The sequence below is a fragment of the Xiphias gladius genome, chromosome 12, assembly GCF_016859285.1.
Source record: "Xiphias gladius isolate SHS-SW01 ecotype Sanya breed wild chromosome 12, ASM1685928v1, whole genome shotgun sequence".
In the NCBI taxonomy this organism is placed as follows: Eukaryota; Metazoa; Chordata; class Actinopteri; order Istiophoriformes; family Xiphiidae; genus Xiphias; species Xiphias gladius.
The window spans coordinates 16,954,430-16,973,908 of NC_053411.1; the positions used below are offsets into that span (position 1 = coordinate 16,954,430).

General features: G+C 43.9%; 1 protein-coding gene and 1 non-coding gene across 2 annotated transcripts in view; one reads left to right on the forward strand and one right to left on the reverse strand.

The window, feature by feature from the left end:
- The window catches only part of dysf (dysferlin, limb girdle muscular dystrophy 2B (autosomal recessive)), a 92,986-nt gene that overhangs the window by 59,632 nt on the left and 13,875 nt on the right, over nt 1-19,479 (reverse strand). Inside the window, 27 exon segments of the mRNA XM_040140470.1 lie at nt 863-940; nt 1,059-1,143; nt 1,703-1,876; nt 3,589-3,731; nt 3,815-3,920; nt 4,000-4,114; nt 4,673-4,839; nt 5,112-5,243; nt 5,340-5,486; nt 6,177-6,372; nt 6,960-7,063; nt 7,243-7,367; nt 7,678-7,855; nt 7,949-8,062; nt 8,929-9,044; nt 12,555-12,637; nt 13,437-13,480; nt 13,586-13,654; nt 13,780-13,883; nt 13,971-14,097; nt 14,958-15,073; nt 15,323-15,353; nt 15,502-15,552; nt 15,805-15,867; nt 16,050-16,178; nt 17,331-17,587; nt 17,792-17,915. Coding sequence (XP_039996404.1) covers nt 863-940; nt 1,059-1,143; nt 1,703-1,876; nt 3,589-3,731; nt 3,815-3,920; nt 4,000-4,114; nt 4,673-4,839; nt 5,112-5,243; nt 5,340-5,486; nt 6,177-6,372; nt 6,960-7,063; nt 7,243-7,367; nt 7,678-7,855; nt 7,949-8,062; nt 8,929-9,044; nt 12,555-12,637; nt 13,437-13,480; nt 13,586-13,654; nt 13,780-13,883; nt 13,971-14,097; nt 14,958-15,073; nt 15,323-15,353; nt 15,502-15,552; nt 15,805-15,867; nt 16,050-16,178; nt 17,331-17,587; nt 17,792-17,915 — 3,178 coding nt within the window.
- trnap-agg lies at nt 18,818-18,889 on the forward strand. Its single transcript has one exon. It is a non-coding gene; the product is annotated as a tRNA-Pro (tRNA).

A 19,479-nucleotide genomic window follows, 5' to 3' on the forward strand; every position in this document is an offset into this window, starting at 1 on the left:
TGAGTTCTGTAGGAGTGTCCTCAAGCATAAAAGCAAAATTCTATCTACCTACACGCTCACACTTTGCAACTAGTGACACTTAAAGCTGCATTAACTGATTTTTTTATGATTATTTTTTGGCCACTTGGGGGCAGCAGAAACAAGCTGTAAAGACAACACTGACACATTATGACCTTTTAAGTCGACACGGTGAACTCGTTAGCGGACAGTTGCCAGCACACGCGGAGGGACGTTAGCATTTTATTCGGAGTCGTGTTTGTGCCCAGTGTTCGCTCTCCTTTTAGCTCTGTTTGGGTCTTTTTCCCGAGGGACACATCTGACTGCTAAGTTACCCGCAGCTAGCCGCTGCCTTCGTCTGCTGGGCGGGTAATGTACGGGCGGCTTATGGGAGCTTTTAGGCTGAAGACAGCTGCCGCGTCTGGAGACGGCACTGATGAGAGCTGAGGGAGTGAATCAAATCACTAAAGCTGTGGCCCAGAGAAACAAAACGATGAGCTAAGTGCTGCATAGAGCTGAGGGGTGAACCGCAGAGTTGGTTCATCACTACAAAACAATGCCTTACACATTACACGCAGCCATTCATTTAAAAATACAAAATAAAGATAAATTACAAATATTAACGTGCAAAGAGCTGAGAGCTCTGGGTAATCATCACATCCAATCCAAAGTCTGGATGAAATGAAACTTTGAGCAAAATCCCGATCCTTGTTTTGTGTAACTAAACAATGTTCCTGCGGCCACCCGCCTTCCGTCTCTTGCGCTTTCAGTCAAGTGAGGGTGAGGTATGAGTTTAATTTTTAGACATGTAGCGTTCCAGCCACCAGATGGCGCAAGTTGTCAGCATCAAGTCACCGTGCATTACCTGAGAAGCTGTCTTTGTCCATGGCCAGCAGGTCTCTGGCTTGGTACAGGTAGCAGCGCAGGTGATACCGGGTGCCACCTACAGACACACACACACACACACACACACACACACATCGTTAGATTGACAAAAAAGATGTTAAAAAAAAAAAGAAAAGTAGAGGGGAGAACAGAAATAAGCGTGCCCGCCGTCTTACTGTCAAAGAAACAAGAAATGGTCGGTCTGTTGACTCCAAATGTGGTTGTGACTGACTTGTCCTCGTTCCTGTCCTCTACACCGCTCTGTGAGAGGAAGAGGAGGGGGAGAAAAGAAAGGAGAAAAGAGGAAGAGGTCAAACAGGACCAGATCACATTCAGAGAGCAAAGAACAGGAAACTCTAACTGAGGCTGCTATAAAATATTACAAAAAAAAACAAACAACAAAAAAAAACACACTGCAATACCCTCTTTCTGCAGGGCCCTTCAAAATAAAAGACTGTGCTAATTTAGGGCTCAAAAGTTCTAAAGTGGACTACAGGGCCAAAAGTATGTGGACACATCTGCAAACATACTTTTGGTCACGAGACCCCTAGTTTCAAATGAAGGGAAAGCTTAATGCTGCAGCGTACGATGATATTTTAGACAACAGCGTCCTTCCAACTTTGAGGCAACAGTGTGGAGAAGCCCTTTCTCTTTTTCAACCTGACACTCTGGTGGACTGACTTCCCAGACGAGCGGAGCCTTGTCCAACAGCAGATTTGTGTCCATAATCAGCATTTAAAGGCGAATGCATTGAGCAAACGTGGCCTTTTTTTCCCCCCTCACTGTGAGAGTCGTGACACACTAACTGTCTCCCCCTCACCAGGGAACACTCCAGGGCAAAGATGGCGGCCGGCCCCGTCTTCTCCAGTGGCTCCATGCGGCACCTCCACCTGCGCCTCCTGAAGCTGTCCGTCTTCCTCGGCTTCAGGTGGAACTTCCAGCCGAACAGCGAGGCGTACTCCCAGCCTTCCCTCTCCGCCTCGTCCGGACGCTGCTGTGAAAAACACACATATACATATTCATTCCTTTGTACCAAGCTGATGAGATCATCATTTTAGACGGAGGTTCAGACTGGTTCAAGACACCTTTCTCATAAACTTCTACTCAATTCTGTTGTTTATCATCGTAAACACTGATATAGTGTCAGACGTTAGGATGCGATCAAGTCTTCAATGGACGTGTGTGAAGGAAAATGCTGCAATTTCTGTACATGTTGTCTGCTCTCTTGCTCATTTGCACAACTAGACCTCCATCTAGTGGTCAGTAGAGGGAACTTCAACTGCTCACATTAGAGGACGACATGGTGGAGACCGAGGACATCATTTCTGTCTCCTTTTTTTTCCATTATCTAAAAATTCAGTGCCTCAACTTCAGTAGGTGAGGAGAGATTATTGACATAGTTAATGCTAAAGGAAAAAACAGCAACATATATTATCTACTTGTCTCCACCTTCTCTTGCTCTTTGTCTCGTCCACGGAATGGAACAAGTAGCGACTGATGAAAACTTGTAGATAAAGTGATTCAAAAAAGGAAGGACAAGTATGTTCATTGGGACATATTTGCGGTTTTAAGACAATAAAAAATAAAGGAAAGCAAAGTTGGAATCTACTTAGGTTCAGCTTTGAACAACTCGAAGCAGCAAAAGTCATAAGGTGAAATTCTTATTTTACTCTTATCTGGGTGATATTTCTTATTGTCACCAAACCTCTTCCTAAAAACCAAAACCAACAATGAAAGCATCCTGCTAACGGGCGTGTGTGTGTGTGTGTGTGTGTGTGTATAACAGCTGATGTGTTTTTGAGCCGCAGAGCTCCGTCGTTGTCCAAACACTATTAACAACACATCGGTGAGCCGCACTGTTGCACTGGGTGACACGCTCCTTCACTGCCATGAACACACACACACACTCACACACACACACACACACACACACACACACACACACACACACACACACACTGTAGCTTATTTTGACGCAGTCCCACACACTCACCCTCCTGCTGCCGGAGAATGTTGAATGTTGATTAATCCAAACACTGAAAATAGTCCCCAACAGATGCACTATTTCCTCCTGTTTGAGTAGCGTTTGATTTTTTTAAAAAAAGACTCACAGTGACCAGCTGTTTTAGGAAACTACTGAGCCTTTTTTTTAAAAACTGGAATCATATGTCTGTGAGCTGTTTTTATTTCGATTTTACGTCTTCAGTGGGAACCAGTGGGCTTGGGGCTGAGTGCCACAGACGGGGCAGTGGAAAAGTCTCAAGAGACGGACTAACACCTCGTTGCAAACCGCATCCTTAAGAGCTAAAGACTGACATTCAAAACATTCTAATATTTTTTCACATATTTGACTTAGCGAAGTGGCAGCTTGAATGTTTTTTTAATTATTTTATGAGCAAAGATTATAGATTTAGAAAGAGATGTTTCTTTACTTCCCCGATGTGTCATGCAAACATCATTTTGGTCGTGATCACAAATTCTATGTTTATTTGGAATTTGTCTCTCTAGGCTGTCCAGTGGCCTAGTGGCCGAGACACCATGAACCGCAGCATCCCCGGTTTGATTCCAGCCTGGAACCTATTTGCATGGCTCCCCTCTCCTTCCCCCCAGCATTTCTTGTCTGGACTTCAACTGTTGCTTTAAAATAAGGGCAAAAACGCAAAACAAAAAAAAGAAAAAGATCTAAAAGTGTGTGTCCCTGTCTACCTTTCTGAGAGCTTCCATCTTCTGCTGGTCTCGCCGTCTCATCCGTACCCACCGCCTCCGTCGGTTGGTGTGGTACATCTTCTCTGCCGGCACCCACGACTTGGGACGGCGGTCTGGAGGGATGGTGATACCGTACTCCCAGCCTGGACACACACACACACACACACAGAGTGTTTAGTTTAGCTCTTGTTGTTGGAGGTGTGGCGTTTGCTGCGTGCATGCGCACCTTGATCATCCACGGCCCTGTTGAGATCTTCGCTCCACTCCACCTCCTCCCACGCCCAACCCGGAGGACACTCCACCTCGTCCTTTGGCACCGCTTTCTCCCCATTCTGTCAAAAACGCAGTTTTTAGATTTACGGAGATGAGCGGGGCTACGATGAGTAGACAGAAACGCGCGCGCACACGTACCACATCTGTGTAGCCCTCCGGCATAGCGATCCACTGTCCGCCTGGTAACCTCATCTGGTTTTCAAACACTTCCTCCGTGAAGGTCATGTGACCGGCGTCCACGTCAAACAGCAGTCTGAGGGTTGGACAGACAAGCATATGTGAACATACAGATACAGCCACGCTCTCAGCGCGACACAGGTCTGAAAAAATAAGGGAATAAAAATCACCTATGATAGAAATTATTGCATTTTCCCTTTTTATTTTTGAATGTAAACTGTCTGTGTTCCTTTCTTATGTGTTTTGGGTAAGAATTAAGATAAAACATCATCAGAAAACAGCTAATTGTGCAGTTGAAGAAATGGAAGATATTGGCATCATGCAGCCAGAAACGGAAAAAGGACTGAAGCATTAAAAATAAACAAACAATATTTTTTGAAAGACTCTCAGTGTGACTGGTTGAAGAAAATGGCTCCACCTGATCTAATACTGCGACTGCTTTGTAGAGGCAGATAATAAGTTAAAACTCAGTGGATAGATTCAGCGATTATTTAGCGTAAAATTTAACATTGTTTTACAGTGAACGCCACTAAAAGAATGTATCTGAGACACACACACACACACACACACACACACACACACACACACACACACACACACAGACACAGACAGACACAGACACACACAGACTCACGTCTTCTCGGGGCTGATGTACCAGTCTCCAGCCCAGGTCCAGCCAGGCGAGGGTCTGAAACTCTCTCTGGGCAGTTTGACTCTCCCGGTGACGTCACTGAACTTGGGGTAGGTCAGACCTGTAGTTCCCCAGCTGCCCACCAAGGCGAGCCGGGTCTGGTTCTCATACTACACACAGAGAGAGAGAGAATGAGGAGTGAAAGGGTGATTGTTTTTAATGCTTACGGCGTCTTTCAGATTATTCTGACTGCACAAGGTTTTGTTGGTGGAAAAAATGAAGCAACCCCGGTGAAACTGCCACAGTCTATACACAGTCCCACTCACGTCAGCGTGCCCTGGTCAGATCCCTGACTGCGCTGCCCCAGTCCCCTCTAAGATCTCTTACATTCTGACCCCGAGCTCCAGATGTTCACGCCCAGCGGCGGCCGTGTGCCTCTTACCGTTTCAGCGAAGACCGACAGTTTTCCTTCAGCGTATTGGTTGAAATGTTTGACATCTGCAGCCAGTCCAAACCAGACTTTGACCCTCAGCTGACCGGGAAGTTTGGCTTCTCCGCCACTGCCTTGCGGGTGCTGTACAAACACACACAAGTTGGTTAAAACTGTATTTCAGAAGGCAAGTCGTGTGTGTGTGTGTGTGTGTGTGTGTGTGTGTGTGTGTGTGCCTACCTTGAGGAAGACAGTCTGCAGCTGTCCACAGTGCTTCCCACATTGATCCTGGGAGAAGATGACAGTGTGTGCCGGGATGCGGTGGTAAGCCACCCTGCGGTCGCCCTGCAGCATCCATATCACTATGTCTGGAATACTGTTCTGAGGCTGGGCGAGAGACATAGACAGGCACACAGAATGAGAGAGAGAGAGTATTAGTAGTATTTTGTTTTCTTAGTAAAACCTACTGCACATGCTCTCTTTTGACTTTTATTCTTTCTCTCTCTGTCATACACCCCAGATTTAGACGTAATGCAACACACATACATACCACTGCTTCTCTCTCTCTCTCTCCCTCACACACACACACACTCAGAGAGAGAGAGAGGAATCTTTAACAACATTCATCATTATAATCGTCCTTATCCACTCCTGTTTCTCAGCACTGTCGTCTTCGTTTCATTAAATGATGCCGTAAAATGAGTTCCACTTAAAAATACTGACATTGAAAAAATGAAACAAACAAATGGGCAGTTTAAGACTAACACTGATAAAGTTTTTAATATTTTATGCACATTTTTAAGTATCATGTAATATAAACAATATATACAAGGAAATAACACAATTACACAAACATTCTTACTCTTGCTGAGGATGTTTTCTGGTTTTTTCCCATTACAGGTCCTGCACCAATTTGACTCTGGAGTCACTTTTGGCCAATCGGCAACGTTACAAATGGTAAAGTCACAAGAGTGGTCTTCCCACGGTTTGTTACCTAGTAGTTACCTACCTTGTGCAGCCTTCTTCTAACTCATTCCCCTAAAAATTCCTCGGTTGCGAACGTTGTAAGACACCCACCTCCTCGGTCATGGTCCTCAGCCTGTTGGCCCAGTCCTCAGCCTGCTCCAGCACCACGGAGAGCTCAGTGTCCGGCCCGTGTTTCAGATCCAGCGCTGCCGCAACGATCTGCTGCAGGTGCAAAGCGCGGATGTGCCTCAGCGAGCGGTCCAGCGGGGTCGCGCACTGCCACTGGTCGAGAGAGGGCAGCTCCTCACTGGAGAGGGAGAGAGAGGGAATGAGCAGGGATGAGTGGGCGGAAGTGCAGCATCTGCCTTCCGGACTCGTGGACTTTTGAAGGCCGTGAATGTGAGAGTACCTCAGTGAATAATTAAACAGTTTCCGAAGCCAAATCAGTTAGAAGACACTACAAACACTTCAGATTAAAGGGATTTTGAGGACAGTGATGGAAGAAGTACTCAGATCTTTTACTAAAGTAAAAGTATCAATAATACGATGTAAAAATATTCCATTACAAGTGAAATTCCAGCATTAAAAATCTTATTTAAGGACAGATGTTTTATCATATAAATATACTTAATATGTATGCATGAAAGTATTTGTTGCCCTTGTGGCTGTTATATTGTCATATATTATATTATTGCTTGTGAAAGTAGCATTGTACTGTTGTAGTCTGTCGAACCAGAGGGAATTTCAGCTACTTTATATGCTGTTGGGTAGTTTACTCTATGGTAAGGTGGCATATGTTATAGGCTGACTGTATGAGAAGGAAAGCATTTAAAGTAAATATGGCACTTGAGTAAATTTACTTAGTTACTTACACCAGTGGAAAAAAACACTCACCTGCAGTCTGTAATGACCTGATCCAACAGCTCGACTTTGAGCTCAGTCTTCTTCAGGTCACTGCTTGCCTTAATTTCCAGCTGCGCCCGCTGCAGGTTTGCCTCCTGGACACACACACGGACACACACACACACACACACACACACATGTTCAGATGGTGAATGCTCTATACACAGATTAAGGGAGGCTAATCTGCAAAAATTGCTCTCGACTTCAAGGTGGGAAACTCACGGATCCTCACGACCGCACATGCACAGGAGCGCCCACACGAGTCCGTACTCACCAGTCGCTCTGTGATCGCAAGCAGCATGTTGAGAGCCTCGAGCCTCGGTTTGATGTCCTCCCACTCTGAAGACAGAACCACCACCGGCTTCACATTCCCCCATGGCAGGTAGTAGTAGTGGCAACCTGGATCGCACACCCACACACACACACACACACACACACACACACACACACACACACACACACACGTAAACACAAACAAATTAGATGATACATATATTTTATTGCTATATTGCACGTCTACATCTATTTGCTGCAAACATACACAAATTTACTGTCTGGCAAATTCAACTTGTTGCACATTTACACAGTTGTGTTGTACAAATACTTTAATTTACTGCATGTATACAGTCGTTTAAGTGCTTTACTACATATTTAAGTGCTTGTAGATTCAACCCGACCTTTGACCTCCGACTTGAACCCCTTTACGTACCATCAAACACAGCCCTGCTGAACTGGGTGGTGGAGGCGAGAGGGAGGCAGGTGTTGTCGAACTTGTTGCCGTAGTTGCCAATGCTGACCTCAAACTGGATGGCATCGTCGACGTCCTGGAGGAGCGTGGCTGAGTAAAACGCTACGAAGAGTGAGAACTTCCTCTTCCTGAGGAACTTCTGTAGAACAGAGAGAAAGATTACGGAGGAGGGCTGGATGGGTGGGTATTCATCGCTCTACATCTACATGTTTCTGCCCTCTTTCCCTCTCACCTCCACCACTAGCAGGTCATCCGACGGTATGTCTTCAGTTCTCTGCTCCGGCTTGTCCACCAGTTTTGTTGTTAGTTCCAGTAAAACTCGACCTCGGTACGCTACACCCTCCCCCTGAGAGTCGGAAGAAGAGAGGAAGGCCTCGTATACAGCTGTGACATCATTAAGGTTTGATATTCATTAAAAAATCAGCACATTATTGCCATAATCAGTTAAAGAGGTCAGTGTAATGGCCAAAACGTACAATATAATTAAGGAGAAGCCTGCACCAGCCTCTTTTCCTCTGCTAGGTCAAATTCGGAAGGAAAACCTGGATTGCTTTACAGCCCAAAAAAAATAACAGGGCGCTGTTGTTTGCGGGCAAATGAAGCTACAGCTCAGAGAGTTTCAGATGAAGGCAGAACGGTGGAGGCCCCTGGCTGAAGGCCAAGGACAGATGGGAGTTTAGGTCCTCATTTGTAATGCAGAACCGCAACAACAGCACACCACCGCTGCTAGGAGGCAGATGCTTCCGGTCCTCCAGACCAGACGGTCTTACTTTTACACAAAGCTTTTGTACTTAACGAGGTATTGACACCTGCACATGTGGCCCATTGAATCTAGAGTTTGAGGAAAATTGTCCACATGCCAATGAAACAGTAAAGTTAATGTCATGCTGTATTGTTGGGCAACGGATCAAGTCTTTTATGACAGAACGTTTTAAATGTCTTTAAGATCTTGTCAAAATTATCTGAAACACAAAACAATTCAAAGTACAGTACATGCGAGAACAACATGTTGAATAACATGGAGCCAAAGTGTATTTGCTAAGAGCACTTCCAAAGGAACCTTGTTCATGAAACATATTGTACCATTAGCCCTAATTTCTTGCTGATTAGTTCATAAGTTCCGGATGGTTTTATGACTTTCCCATAACGTCCTACCTTAAAATTAAGGATTATTTGTATTTAAAAATGGAAAAAAAAAAAAGGTCAAGTTACTTTTCCGAGGTTTAGAGCCTCATGGGGGTCATTGAAGGCAGTGAACTCCCTGGGGCTGCCGTACAGGTTGACGAAACATGGACCAAACGTCGGCAGGAAACCAAGACTGTCATCAACTGCAAGGACACAAAATGGACAGTAAGTTCTACGATTAACACGGAAGAATGTGGAACTATGAAAATGGGGAAACGCTTGATTAAATAGGATGAAATCATTCAACTGACGAAAGAGGATCAGATACAGAATCAGAGACTAAATTTCAGCAGAATTGGGTTAAAAGGAGAAGAGAATGAACAGTAAACTTAACAGATGAACTGCTTCACACAAAATTTAAAAAAAAAGAAAAAAAGAAAGGTGTAGAGAGGATGGTGGACGTACTGCCAGAATGGACGGTCCCTGGAGTCAAGTCATCTGAATGCGTAAAGAGGAAGGATGATTCAGAATCACAGACAGATGTTCAAAGTCAGACAAGAAGGAAACAGGTGTCTTTGAACGCCACACAAACCCAAACAGATGCTCTTGAATACAAACTCAAACGCAACACACAACCCTGAAAACTCAGTGCAAGATCATTTGCCTTTTTTCAAGTAATTGACCTTGACACAAGTTACTCTGCAGAAAACGTTGTTCACGAAGGAAAACTGCAAAACCTGTTAAGTCCATGAAAGGTGCAACAAATTCTTACTATGTTAAAAAAATATTTCTTTAAAAAATGAGACCATTGCTGCCAAATGCAGCCTCTACAGCACATTTTACATGTTGGTTTAGGGGAACGTCTGCTGGATTCATTTATTTTTTGATTCATGGTCTTCCCGAACTTTGGTGACTTTCCATCTACTGGCATCATCAGATTGAAATTTCAATTCGTCCAGTGTTTTGTTTGCCTTCTCAGTTTGGTTGGGTTTACAATGAGGAATACAGCCTCACAAAGCTGCTATCATGGATAATGACTCTTAGTCTCGTGAAATGCTAGAAAACAGCCTTACCTTTATCCACAATTTCCAAAATGCTTCCACACATGACCTCTTAGACGGTTGGGTATAAAGTGGGACCTGTTACTTTTCTCCTTTTCGTGTTAACGTAAAGAAGAGCAACGGTATGTTTTCCAAATACACCCCACTGGAGTCCAAGGCGAAGCCTGCTGCAAGTTTTGAATTCAGGCATATCATTACAGAAAGAATATAATTTTTTTTCCCCCCACATTCGAAAGGTAGTTTGAATTTCATTAAGCAAAACTGACAGCTCTCCCAACAAGACCACCAGTGTGAGATGGAGGTGTCTAACTTTTGCAGCCATGGTCTCGTATTGAAGGTGACTATAACAATTATTTTGGCAATGATCAATTGTCTTCCAGAGTGCAACCCGTGGCACCTTAACGTCACTTTCTAGGTTGTAAGTAACAAACAAACACAACCACTGGCAGAGCAAAATACTGATGCCGCCTCTTGCCATTCTCTCTTTCTTTGTATTGGACAGTTAATTTCAATCAGTGCATTTCCCTAATATAACTCTGACCTAAACGACCTATTCTGACTTGGTTGGCCATGGTAAATTTGGCAGAAGTTAAGACACCAAACAGTGTTTAGTTCATTAAGTTAGCAACATTTTAGAATTGGCCTCTGGTTACCATTCACTTCTTGGCCCAAAATGCTGTTTAAAAAGTTGATGAGGAATTAATTCTGTCTGGTTTTATGGGACATATAAAGTGTAGAGGCGTTAAGGTGCCAGATGATTTTGTTTCACCACGATATGCACGAGGTTATCCAAACAAAGACCACGGAGAAATGGCACTCATCACAGTGACCATAAGTCATGCATGCTGTCTCACTCCAGCGCAAGGACGAGACTTTTGCAAGACAACCACGATGTGCTCCAGAGACCAGAAACTCAAGTCATGTCAGTGTTCAGCACACAAGCATACCAGCTTAGTCTTCGTGCAAGTCGCTGAAAAAAACGGACATGCTCTGTCACATTCACAGAGCACAGATCCATCTGGTGGTTCAAGACGTGAGATGTCAGGAATCAGATCTCATTGACTCTAAAACTTATACAAATAAATGCAAATCAACCGTTCTCGCAGTGCTGACATAGCTGTTGATTCATCCTCAAGTCACTACAATCCTTGTTACCATGATATTCAAATGTATAACTTTGATTAATTCTGCTAAAAATAGCTATGCATCTGCTACACAAATTAAAAATTTGATTTTATACTGTTTTCACTCAAAACCGATTTGTAAACAGGCTACAAACAACTGAATATTAGCTGTTTGTTTTATGATTAAAACTTACAATAAGACCAAATAAAAGCAAAAAGACTAAACATTTGTCAAAGCTAACACAAGCAAACCGGTCAAGTTTCTGAATGGGACCAGACAGACAACTAAGAGAAAGCTAAAAAGCTCGAACCAGGAGGTCTGTCGTCTTTTTAGTCCAGATAAAGGCAGTGCAACACAAAGCTGACCACTTATGGAGAGTTCTGAGCATACGGAGCCCTGTCGTGTTCAAATCTATAGTAGTCTGACGCAGGTCATGAACACACAGTGTTCCAGAGAATGAAACATGCAGCGAACAAAGGGACCCCCACCTTCAAATACTTCTTTCTAAGCCTTACGCTGATGAGACACACAGGAAGTGAAATGATTGTGTTGCCACATCGTCCAGTTAATGAGGGATTAATCCAAATTCACACACAGAGAGTTCTGCGACCCGACCCATACCAAACAGATCAAAACAAAGTGTCCTGCTTGAGGTTATGGTTCCGACCATTTGAAAATTCCGGGCTTGGGTTGGCTTCGGTTGTTTTCAATTGGCATTTATTACTAATTTTCTCTCTTGCTCTCTCCGACTGTGGCAATCATCTACACCCGTGCAGTCCGTGTGTTGCAAGTGGATGCACGCTGCCCGGCGAGAAGAGCGGAAGACAGAGCTTCAGTACTGGATGAAATAAAGCAGAAATACAACTCGGGGTTTCAGGTCGGATCGGGTCTCAAGGATGGAGGTTTCAGATGGGTTTAGGTTTCAGTTTTTAAGGCTCATGCAGCCAAGTGTGAACAAGACGAGTTTCAATCAATGAACAGAACTGAGCCTGTCTCTGGGTATGAGGCTTAAAAATTACGGTGGTTCGGTGGTAATTGATTATGATGTGGGCCACGTAGTACAGTAGATGAAGACGACCACTTGATTAAAAATGTGTTCACAATATGCAACACATTTTTATCCACACATCTGTCAGAGGTAACCAATCAGATGGTTGTTTGGATGCAACATCTTCCCGTCCTTGCGTCTCTCATTTACAACTTTTTGTGTAGCTCGACGCTTCATTCCCGACATTGTTTGATTAAACAATCACAACACAAGGTCCACTTAATGTTCAGCTGAACAGAAGTCCTAAAAGTGGTCAAAACTACGGAGAGTTGGAAAATCTACAGTGCAGATGTCTTCATCTGCCGTGGTTGAAAGCTCCACAGCAGGTGATAAAAGTGAAACCCAAAAAGACTCACTCCACACCAAATCAGACAGGTTAAGTATAATCAAATCCGGCGCAGTCAAATCAAGCCGATTCTAGTCCAAACCATACTGCTTGGGTCCAGTCCAATTCAGACCAGTGTAGACTGATAACGCACCATCTATCTCTCCTCCGGGGGCGGAGATCTTAGACATACAGAGGTGGGTGGTGCCGATGACATCGTTGTGACTGGCTCTGTCCCTGTAAAGAGAAAAAATCAGAAAAGAAAAATACAAAAGCTCTAACACACGCTTTTAAAGTCAAATTTGAGTTGAATTAAAATGTATTATTGTAAACCAGAGGTTTTCAAACTGTGAGGCACACCTCCCCACGGGACCATGGGAGAGTTGAAGAGGAAATACAAAGGGAGAGACATGAGGCAAAGACGGTACTGCTGAGGTGAAAGGCAGTTAGGGCATTTAAAACCTTTAGCAACCAATAGCCGCAGTTTGCATCAAAATTTGTTGTCTTTATTGGAGTTGTCAGTCCAATCTGAACAGACGGACATGATACGCATAGTTTCAGATTCAATGTCACTTACACTTCCCGATCATCTCCAATATCCATTGTGCATGAACGTCCATAAATCCACATTGAAATCATATTTAAAAAGACGCTCCTTATTACTCCAGAACTTGCCTGAGAATCATCGCGTTCTTAAGTTTTCTTCCGGATCAAAGTAATCCAGTGATACCTGTCTGTACAGTCATGGGTACAATGCAAGCAGGACTTGCTAGTAAGTAATTTTGCGTACTTTTAATGGTGCCAATTTGCCCAAATGTAAACAAATATAGGATAAACGTAACAGGGCTCAAGTATTAGCCCCCACCACAAGGCAGTTGAATTGATCTTGTCTAAAGGGGAGGCCCATTGTGTCAGACTTTGAAAACCCCCGCTCTGAACTAAACACATACTCTAAGTCTCAAGAAAAAATCTTTTTTCTATTCTGATGAGTCTTATAAAACAAAATAAAAACATGTATGTGTCAGCTGGGATTCACCAGTCCAGAATTCTGATCCTCATCCTCTCGCACATGGAGGGAAACTGGGAAGGAGAATAGAAAACATATATCGTATACTTTTAATATCTTAGTAGAGCGATAAAGTTGCGTTATAATGTGTGTTTGCACTGTGTGGTTGTGTGTCTCACCCTTATAGGCATGGCCAGACTCTGGTTCCACTGTGGATTGGCATTCTTCTCCAGAATCTTACTGCAGATCTGAAAATGAGAGAGAAATGCAATCCACCTCAATACAGCTAGCTTTTGTATTTGATGTTGGGGTTGGAATAAAATAATTTTTGGATCAAATGTTTTTGATGGACGTTTTATCATGCCATACGCACCGTTTTGCCAGCAAAGTGGATCTCCACCATAGGATCCACCAAGTTCTTCCTGTGGCTATCAAACCCAAGAATCTGCCTCATCCCATCCATGAAGGCATCATCCACTGCAAAGAGAAGAGAGAAAGAAATTAGAAATCTCTACTTTTAAAGCAGAAGCATAAATGATAAACACACTAAGACTAGAGTCTTACTCTGTGGCAGGTCTTCAGCTCTGAAGATCCTCAGAGTGAAAGTGGCTCCTCTCAGAGACAGACCAGCCGGCCTCAGCAGGTTTCCTTCGATGTCCTCTTTATCCTCCACACACTCGCGCTTATCAGCCTGGGAGACACGCAGATGCAAATACCTCCGTGATTAACAAACACCAGAGCTCATTAACAGCCAGACAAGAAAGATAAACGGCAGGCAGTTAAGGTACTTTAAAACCGTTAGCTCCTGATTGTTGCACTTTGCGTCAAAAATCACATTCCTTCCTCTTGAAAAAACTGAACGCACGGACAAGATACAAGATGTTTTTTAGGAGTATCTCATTACCCCGGATGTCCATAGCAAATCAACGTCTACAAATCTGATTACAATCACAGAAAAAAAGATGCTCCCCGGCACTCCAGCATCAGGTTTTCAAGTTTTCTACAGTATCTAAGAAATCCAGTGACGGTTGCGTGTGCATCAATAGGAAGGCCGAAAACAGGAACTGCTATTTGTGAATTCGGCATACTTTTACTTGTGCCAATTTGCCAAGAAGTAAGAAAATAAACGCAAAACAGTGGCTAACAGTACTATGGTCCAGTAACAACTAAATCGTGTTAATATACTAATGTTTAGCATGTCACGTGCAACATCCTATGTTAACAGGCCTACAATTTGCAAGGCAACATGGTAGCACTTCTAATACGCAAAGCACTATCACGCCGGTGTAAAATGAAAGCACATTAATATGCTAATATAATAGCATTTGTATCAGTCTCAAAGAATAGTTACAGTTGACAGGAATTTGGGAATTTTGTTTGATCAACAGGTTTAATGTCATGAACTGAAGTGGAAATTTTGAAAAAATTGAATCTTCTGACAGGCAAGATTTGATATTAAAGCTTTAAACACCCAAAGCCCGTCTTTCCCAGTGCGGGACTATATCATCGCGATATTCATTCGCTAATCTTCTTTCATCCAATCAGACTCACCGGTGGCTCGTCTCCAGCCGCCAAGACGAACAGGCTGACCTTCAGGTAACCTTTGACCCCGGCAGAGAGGTCGTCGGGGTCGCTCAACAGCAGCCATTTCCTCAAGAAGCAGTGTCCTTCAGAGAGTGGACGGACTCAAACTTAGATTTAGAGTAAGAGCTTCACTCTAAACAGTTATATACTGGAAACAAGAACTTGAAGAACTAAGAACCAGGGACTAAAAACGCTTTAGGCTCTGGACCGCCGACCTTGAAACTATGAACAACAAACTGCAGCTTTGGCCTTCGCATTGGTGACAGTTTTCACACAAATACAACAGTGAAAAAATCACCAAAAACACAAAGCAAACTTAAAAGTGTACTCACTGTGCTCGTTGTAGACGGTGCCTACATCCAACTGAAAAACAATAAAAAGATTTTAGATTTTTTTTTCTACGTCTCGCCTCACGTTTTTTCCAACCGAACGTGCCAGAAGTCGTGATCACAGCACAAACAAACACTGCACTGTACACGGTACTGAAGTTACAGCTAAGATGACAGTTTACCTTGAATTCACCGATCACAGCATCAGTTCTGAGCGAGCGAGAGTCACACACCTGCCAGGCAGGGAGGGAGATTTTACGTTTTATTCAGAGCTGTTCACAGTGACCACAGCAGAAAATACCTTGAAGTGGAAAACAAGGGCCGTAGCCGTACAGAATACAATACGGGAATGGTGACAGTCTCCCACCACTGCTAGGTCAGAGCAGGATGAAGGGTTAAAAAAGGTTTTATTTTTCAAAAGAAGATACCGTGAAATATAAATAATTTTGAAAGGAATGAATTTGGATGTAAAAATTCAGACTCACAGTAATGAAGATTGGTTCATCAAACAAGTCTGATGGAGTCTCAAAGAAGTTCAGGAAGAACGTCTGTCGAGAGAGAAACACTTAAGATGGAGTTAACATATAAAGCTCCAACAAAAATCAACGCAGATCATTTGTGATTATAATGAAATCAAGATTTTTTTCCAGGCGCCAACGGTAGAAAATACTGGTCAAAAAAATTTTAAGTTATGGAGGAAATCTGACAGTGATGTAAAATAATTTTTTACCTCATCAAAGACCGGGTTGTTGCCTTTTCTGATGCGGGTCCTCTTGGTCTGCCCGCCTACCGTTACCTTGACAACAGGGTTGATGTTGATGCCCGGCAACTGTCGCCCCTCAATGACCCGCACACGAACCTAGACAAGAAGACATACGGACAATAAACTGCATTTAGCTCATTTTTCAATGAAATTCAGAAAATAAGCCATTTTAATAATGTAGGGTCTAAAACTTAAAACTCCTCCCACAACTCAGTAATTTAAAAAAAAAAAAATCATTATCTGGAAGAATCATTATAAACTGAACAATATGTTCAAAGGCCCCTGGTCTTGTCTGTTCTGTTTCCCTCATGTATTTTCTCGGTTCCTCACATGGTTTTGTGTCGACAATATCTCACCAAGCATCTTATTAGGAACAATTATCCAATCGGCCAATCATGTTTCAGTAGTGTATTGCATAAAATCGGGCAGATACAGGTCAGTCTCAGTGACTCCGTGACACAATTGTTGGTGCCAGACAAGGCTGGTTTGAGTTTTTCTGAACCTGTTGATCTCCGGGGATTTTCACCCACAACAGTCTCTAGAGCTTTTACTCAGAATGGTACAAAGATCAAAAACCATCCGGTGAGCAGCGGCTCTGTGGACGGAAACACCTCGTTGACGAGAGAGGTCAGAGGTGAGTGTCCAGACCGGTTGGAGCCGACAGAAAAAGGCTACGGTGACTCAGGTAACCGCTCTTTACCACTGCGGTGAGCAGAGAAGCATCTCAGGATGATAAAACATGTCCAAACTTGAGGTGGATGGTCTACAACAGCAGAAGACCACGTCTGGATCCAGTCCTTACAGCCAAGAACAGAAATCTGAGGCTGCAGTGGGCACAGGCTGCACCAAAGCTGCACCATTAAGAGCTAGAAAAACATAGCCTGGTCTGATGAATCGTGAATCCACGGACCCGACCTGCTTTGTGTCACCAGTCCAGGCTTGTTGCTGACCATGTGCCTCCCTTTATAGCCACAACTCAATCATTTTCTAATGGCTACTTCCGGCATGATAATAGCAGCTGTTTTAATGAGCAGGACAATGAGTTCAGTGAACCTCAGTGGCCTCCCCAGTCACCAGATCTGAATCCGATAGGGATCCACCTTTGGGATGGGGTAGAAAAGGGAGATTCGCAGCATCAATGTGCAGCTGACACATCTGCAGAATTTATGTAATGCAATTATGTCAACATGTCTGGACTTTGTGTCATGAAAATCTCAAAGGAATGTTTCCAACATCTTGTGTACTTACCTGTAGGTCCTGTGGTTTGTTTGGCAGCGGTTTGGGCTGACTGCTGGCTCCTCTCCTCCGCTTTCTCAGCCCTCCTTGGGTGTTGTAGGCTGGGGGCGTGCGTTTGGGTGTCTGGTTGGTGGGAGACTCCCGGCCCGGGGGCCCCTGAGGGCCGACGATGACCATGGACCGTCCGTCGTCAGGCCCCTGGTCGTCTGTGGGCTCCAGCATCACCATACTCTCTGTATCCTCCTCGCCCAACGTATCTGTGGAAATCACTGCATAGGCAGACAGGTTGACTAGTCCCAGAAGTAAAATTTACAGCCATTTCAAGTACAAAGCTGACACAGCTGAGACACTAGTTTAATGTTGTTAGATTTAAAACTTGCTATTAACTGCCAGTGACTTGTCTTACTGGCCGGATGGAGGCAAAATGAGCTAGGAACGGATCCACTGATTAATTCAGTGACAGATTATATTACCTGTGGCGTTGTCCAGCTCCATATTGGGGTTATTTTGGGGAAAAGCCTCAGGCTGGGAAGGAGGATGGACAATTGGAGCCGATCCTGGAGGGGGGATGTAGGAAACTTGAAGGGTCAGCGTGGCCTAATGGAGACATAAGGCACAACGTGACTTAAACAGTGGCAGAAACAGAAAGATCCCATCAAATTGCACTATGGAAACTGTAGGATCCGTATTAAGCTGGGCAGAAACTTTTGAATTGATCTAGTACTTGCACTATACATTGTAATTAGTCTTTCTGCAACTTTTATGCTCACACAGTACAGATTAACTGACCAGCGCTTACATCGAACATAAGGACAGAACCCTGAACTGGTTTTGTCCACTGACATTCCAATAAAGTTTATTCAAAAAGATGACTGCCACCTCAACAGTGTTGAAAAAAAGGGAGATCAGTAGAATTACTTTGTGCAACTCTACTACAAACGGACAGTAAGCAGGGAAAAAAAGAAAAATATGACAGTAAGGTCTGTCTGATCGGTTTTACGCATATCAAGGTTACAGTTTTAGCACCAACGTGTAAAACACTCCTCCAACGATAACAGCCACGCTAAAAGTTCATATTGTTTCTTTTGCAACAGTCACGTGGGAGATCGGACTGTGAAGCTGCGCAAACTGTAAGAGAGCCGAGAAAGATTTCTCACGTGCCAAAAATCCATACATTCTTCCGAGGGAAGATAGAGAGTTGAAAGTCGGGACACCTCGCTCTCTGCTGCTTCAACTGGGAATGTTCCGATTTTAATGGGTCCCTCGTGACCCCCCTAGTTTTATGAAAGTGCAATACTACAGTAAATCACTGGAGTGCCTGTTTAATGTTAATCCTCGTCCGGGATTTGGACCCGGGGACCTCTCACGCCCACAGCGAGAATAAACTAAAGTAGTCTCAATAGCGTCAGGTTTGCACCAGTCGGCATTGTTTCCACTCTGTGTAGCAAGAAAACAAAATAGAAAAAGTGGACTGCTTCGTCGCATAGGGTAGCGTGAGTGGCTCGTTGGTCTAGGGGTAGGATTCTTGCTTAGGGTGCAAGAGGTCCCGGGTTCAAATCCCGGACGAGCCCTCCGGGGCTGTGTGCGCCGATAACATTGAGGGGGCACGCCAGTGATGTGGTACTGCCCTTCCATGAGGTCAGTGAGATAAACAGAGACACATTAAAATCAGAGTAGTTGCTGGAGATTCAGCAACATGTCCTGAAATCTTGTCCCTAAAAATACGATGTTGGGATTTAGCCCAGTTTTATGAATTTGTCGCCCTTGACTAATTTTTAGAATCAGGCTGAATTTTGTCCAGATTGGTTGTCGTTTGACGTACAGTTTGAGGGGGGGGGTCACAGCACCTGATTAATTGCCAATCAACGATCCGGATCTCATGCGATCCCATTGATTTCGGGCATGTAAATGTGTAAACCGAAATGGAAAAGAAACCGTCACAAGACTGGCACTGTGCCAGTGGGGTTTTGCTGGACACAAATGTGAGGAAAACGTAAAAATAGAAATCGGGAGGGCATAAAGTTTGCACAGAGCGCATAGAGTTTCCTTCACGTTATTGTGATCAAGATAAGATGCCCCGCAGAATCAAGTGCAAAGAGTAAAAGGTGTAGTCTTCTGCAATTTCCTTTAACAGGAAAAAGCAGCTTAAGTGATAAGCTGT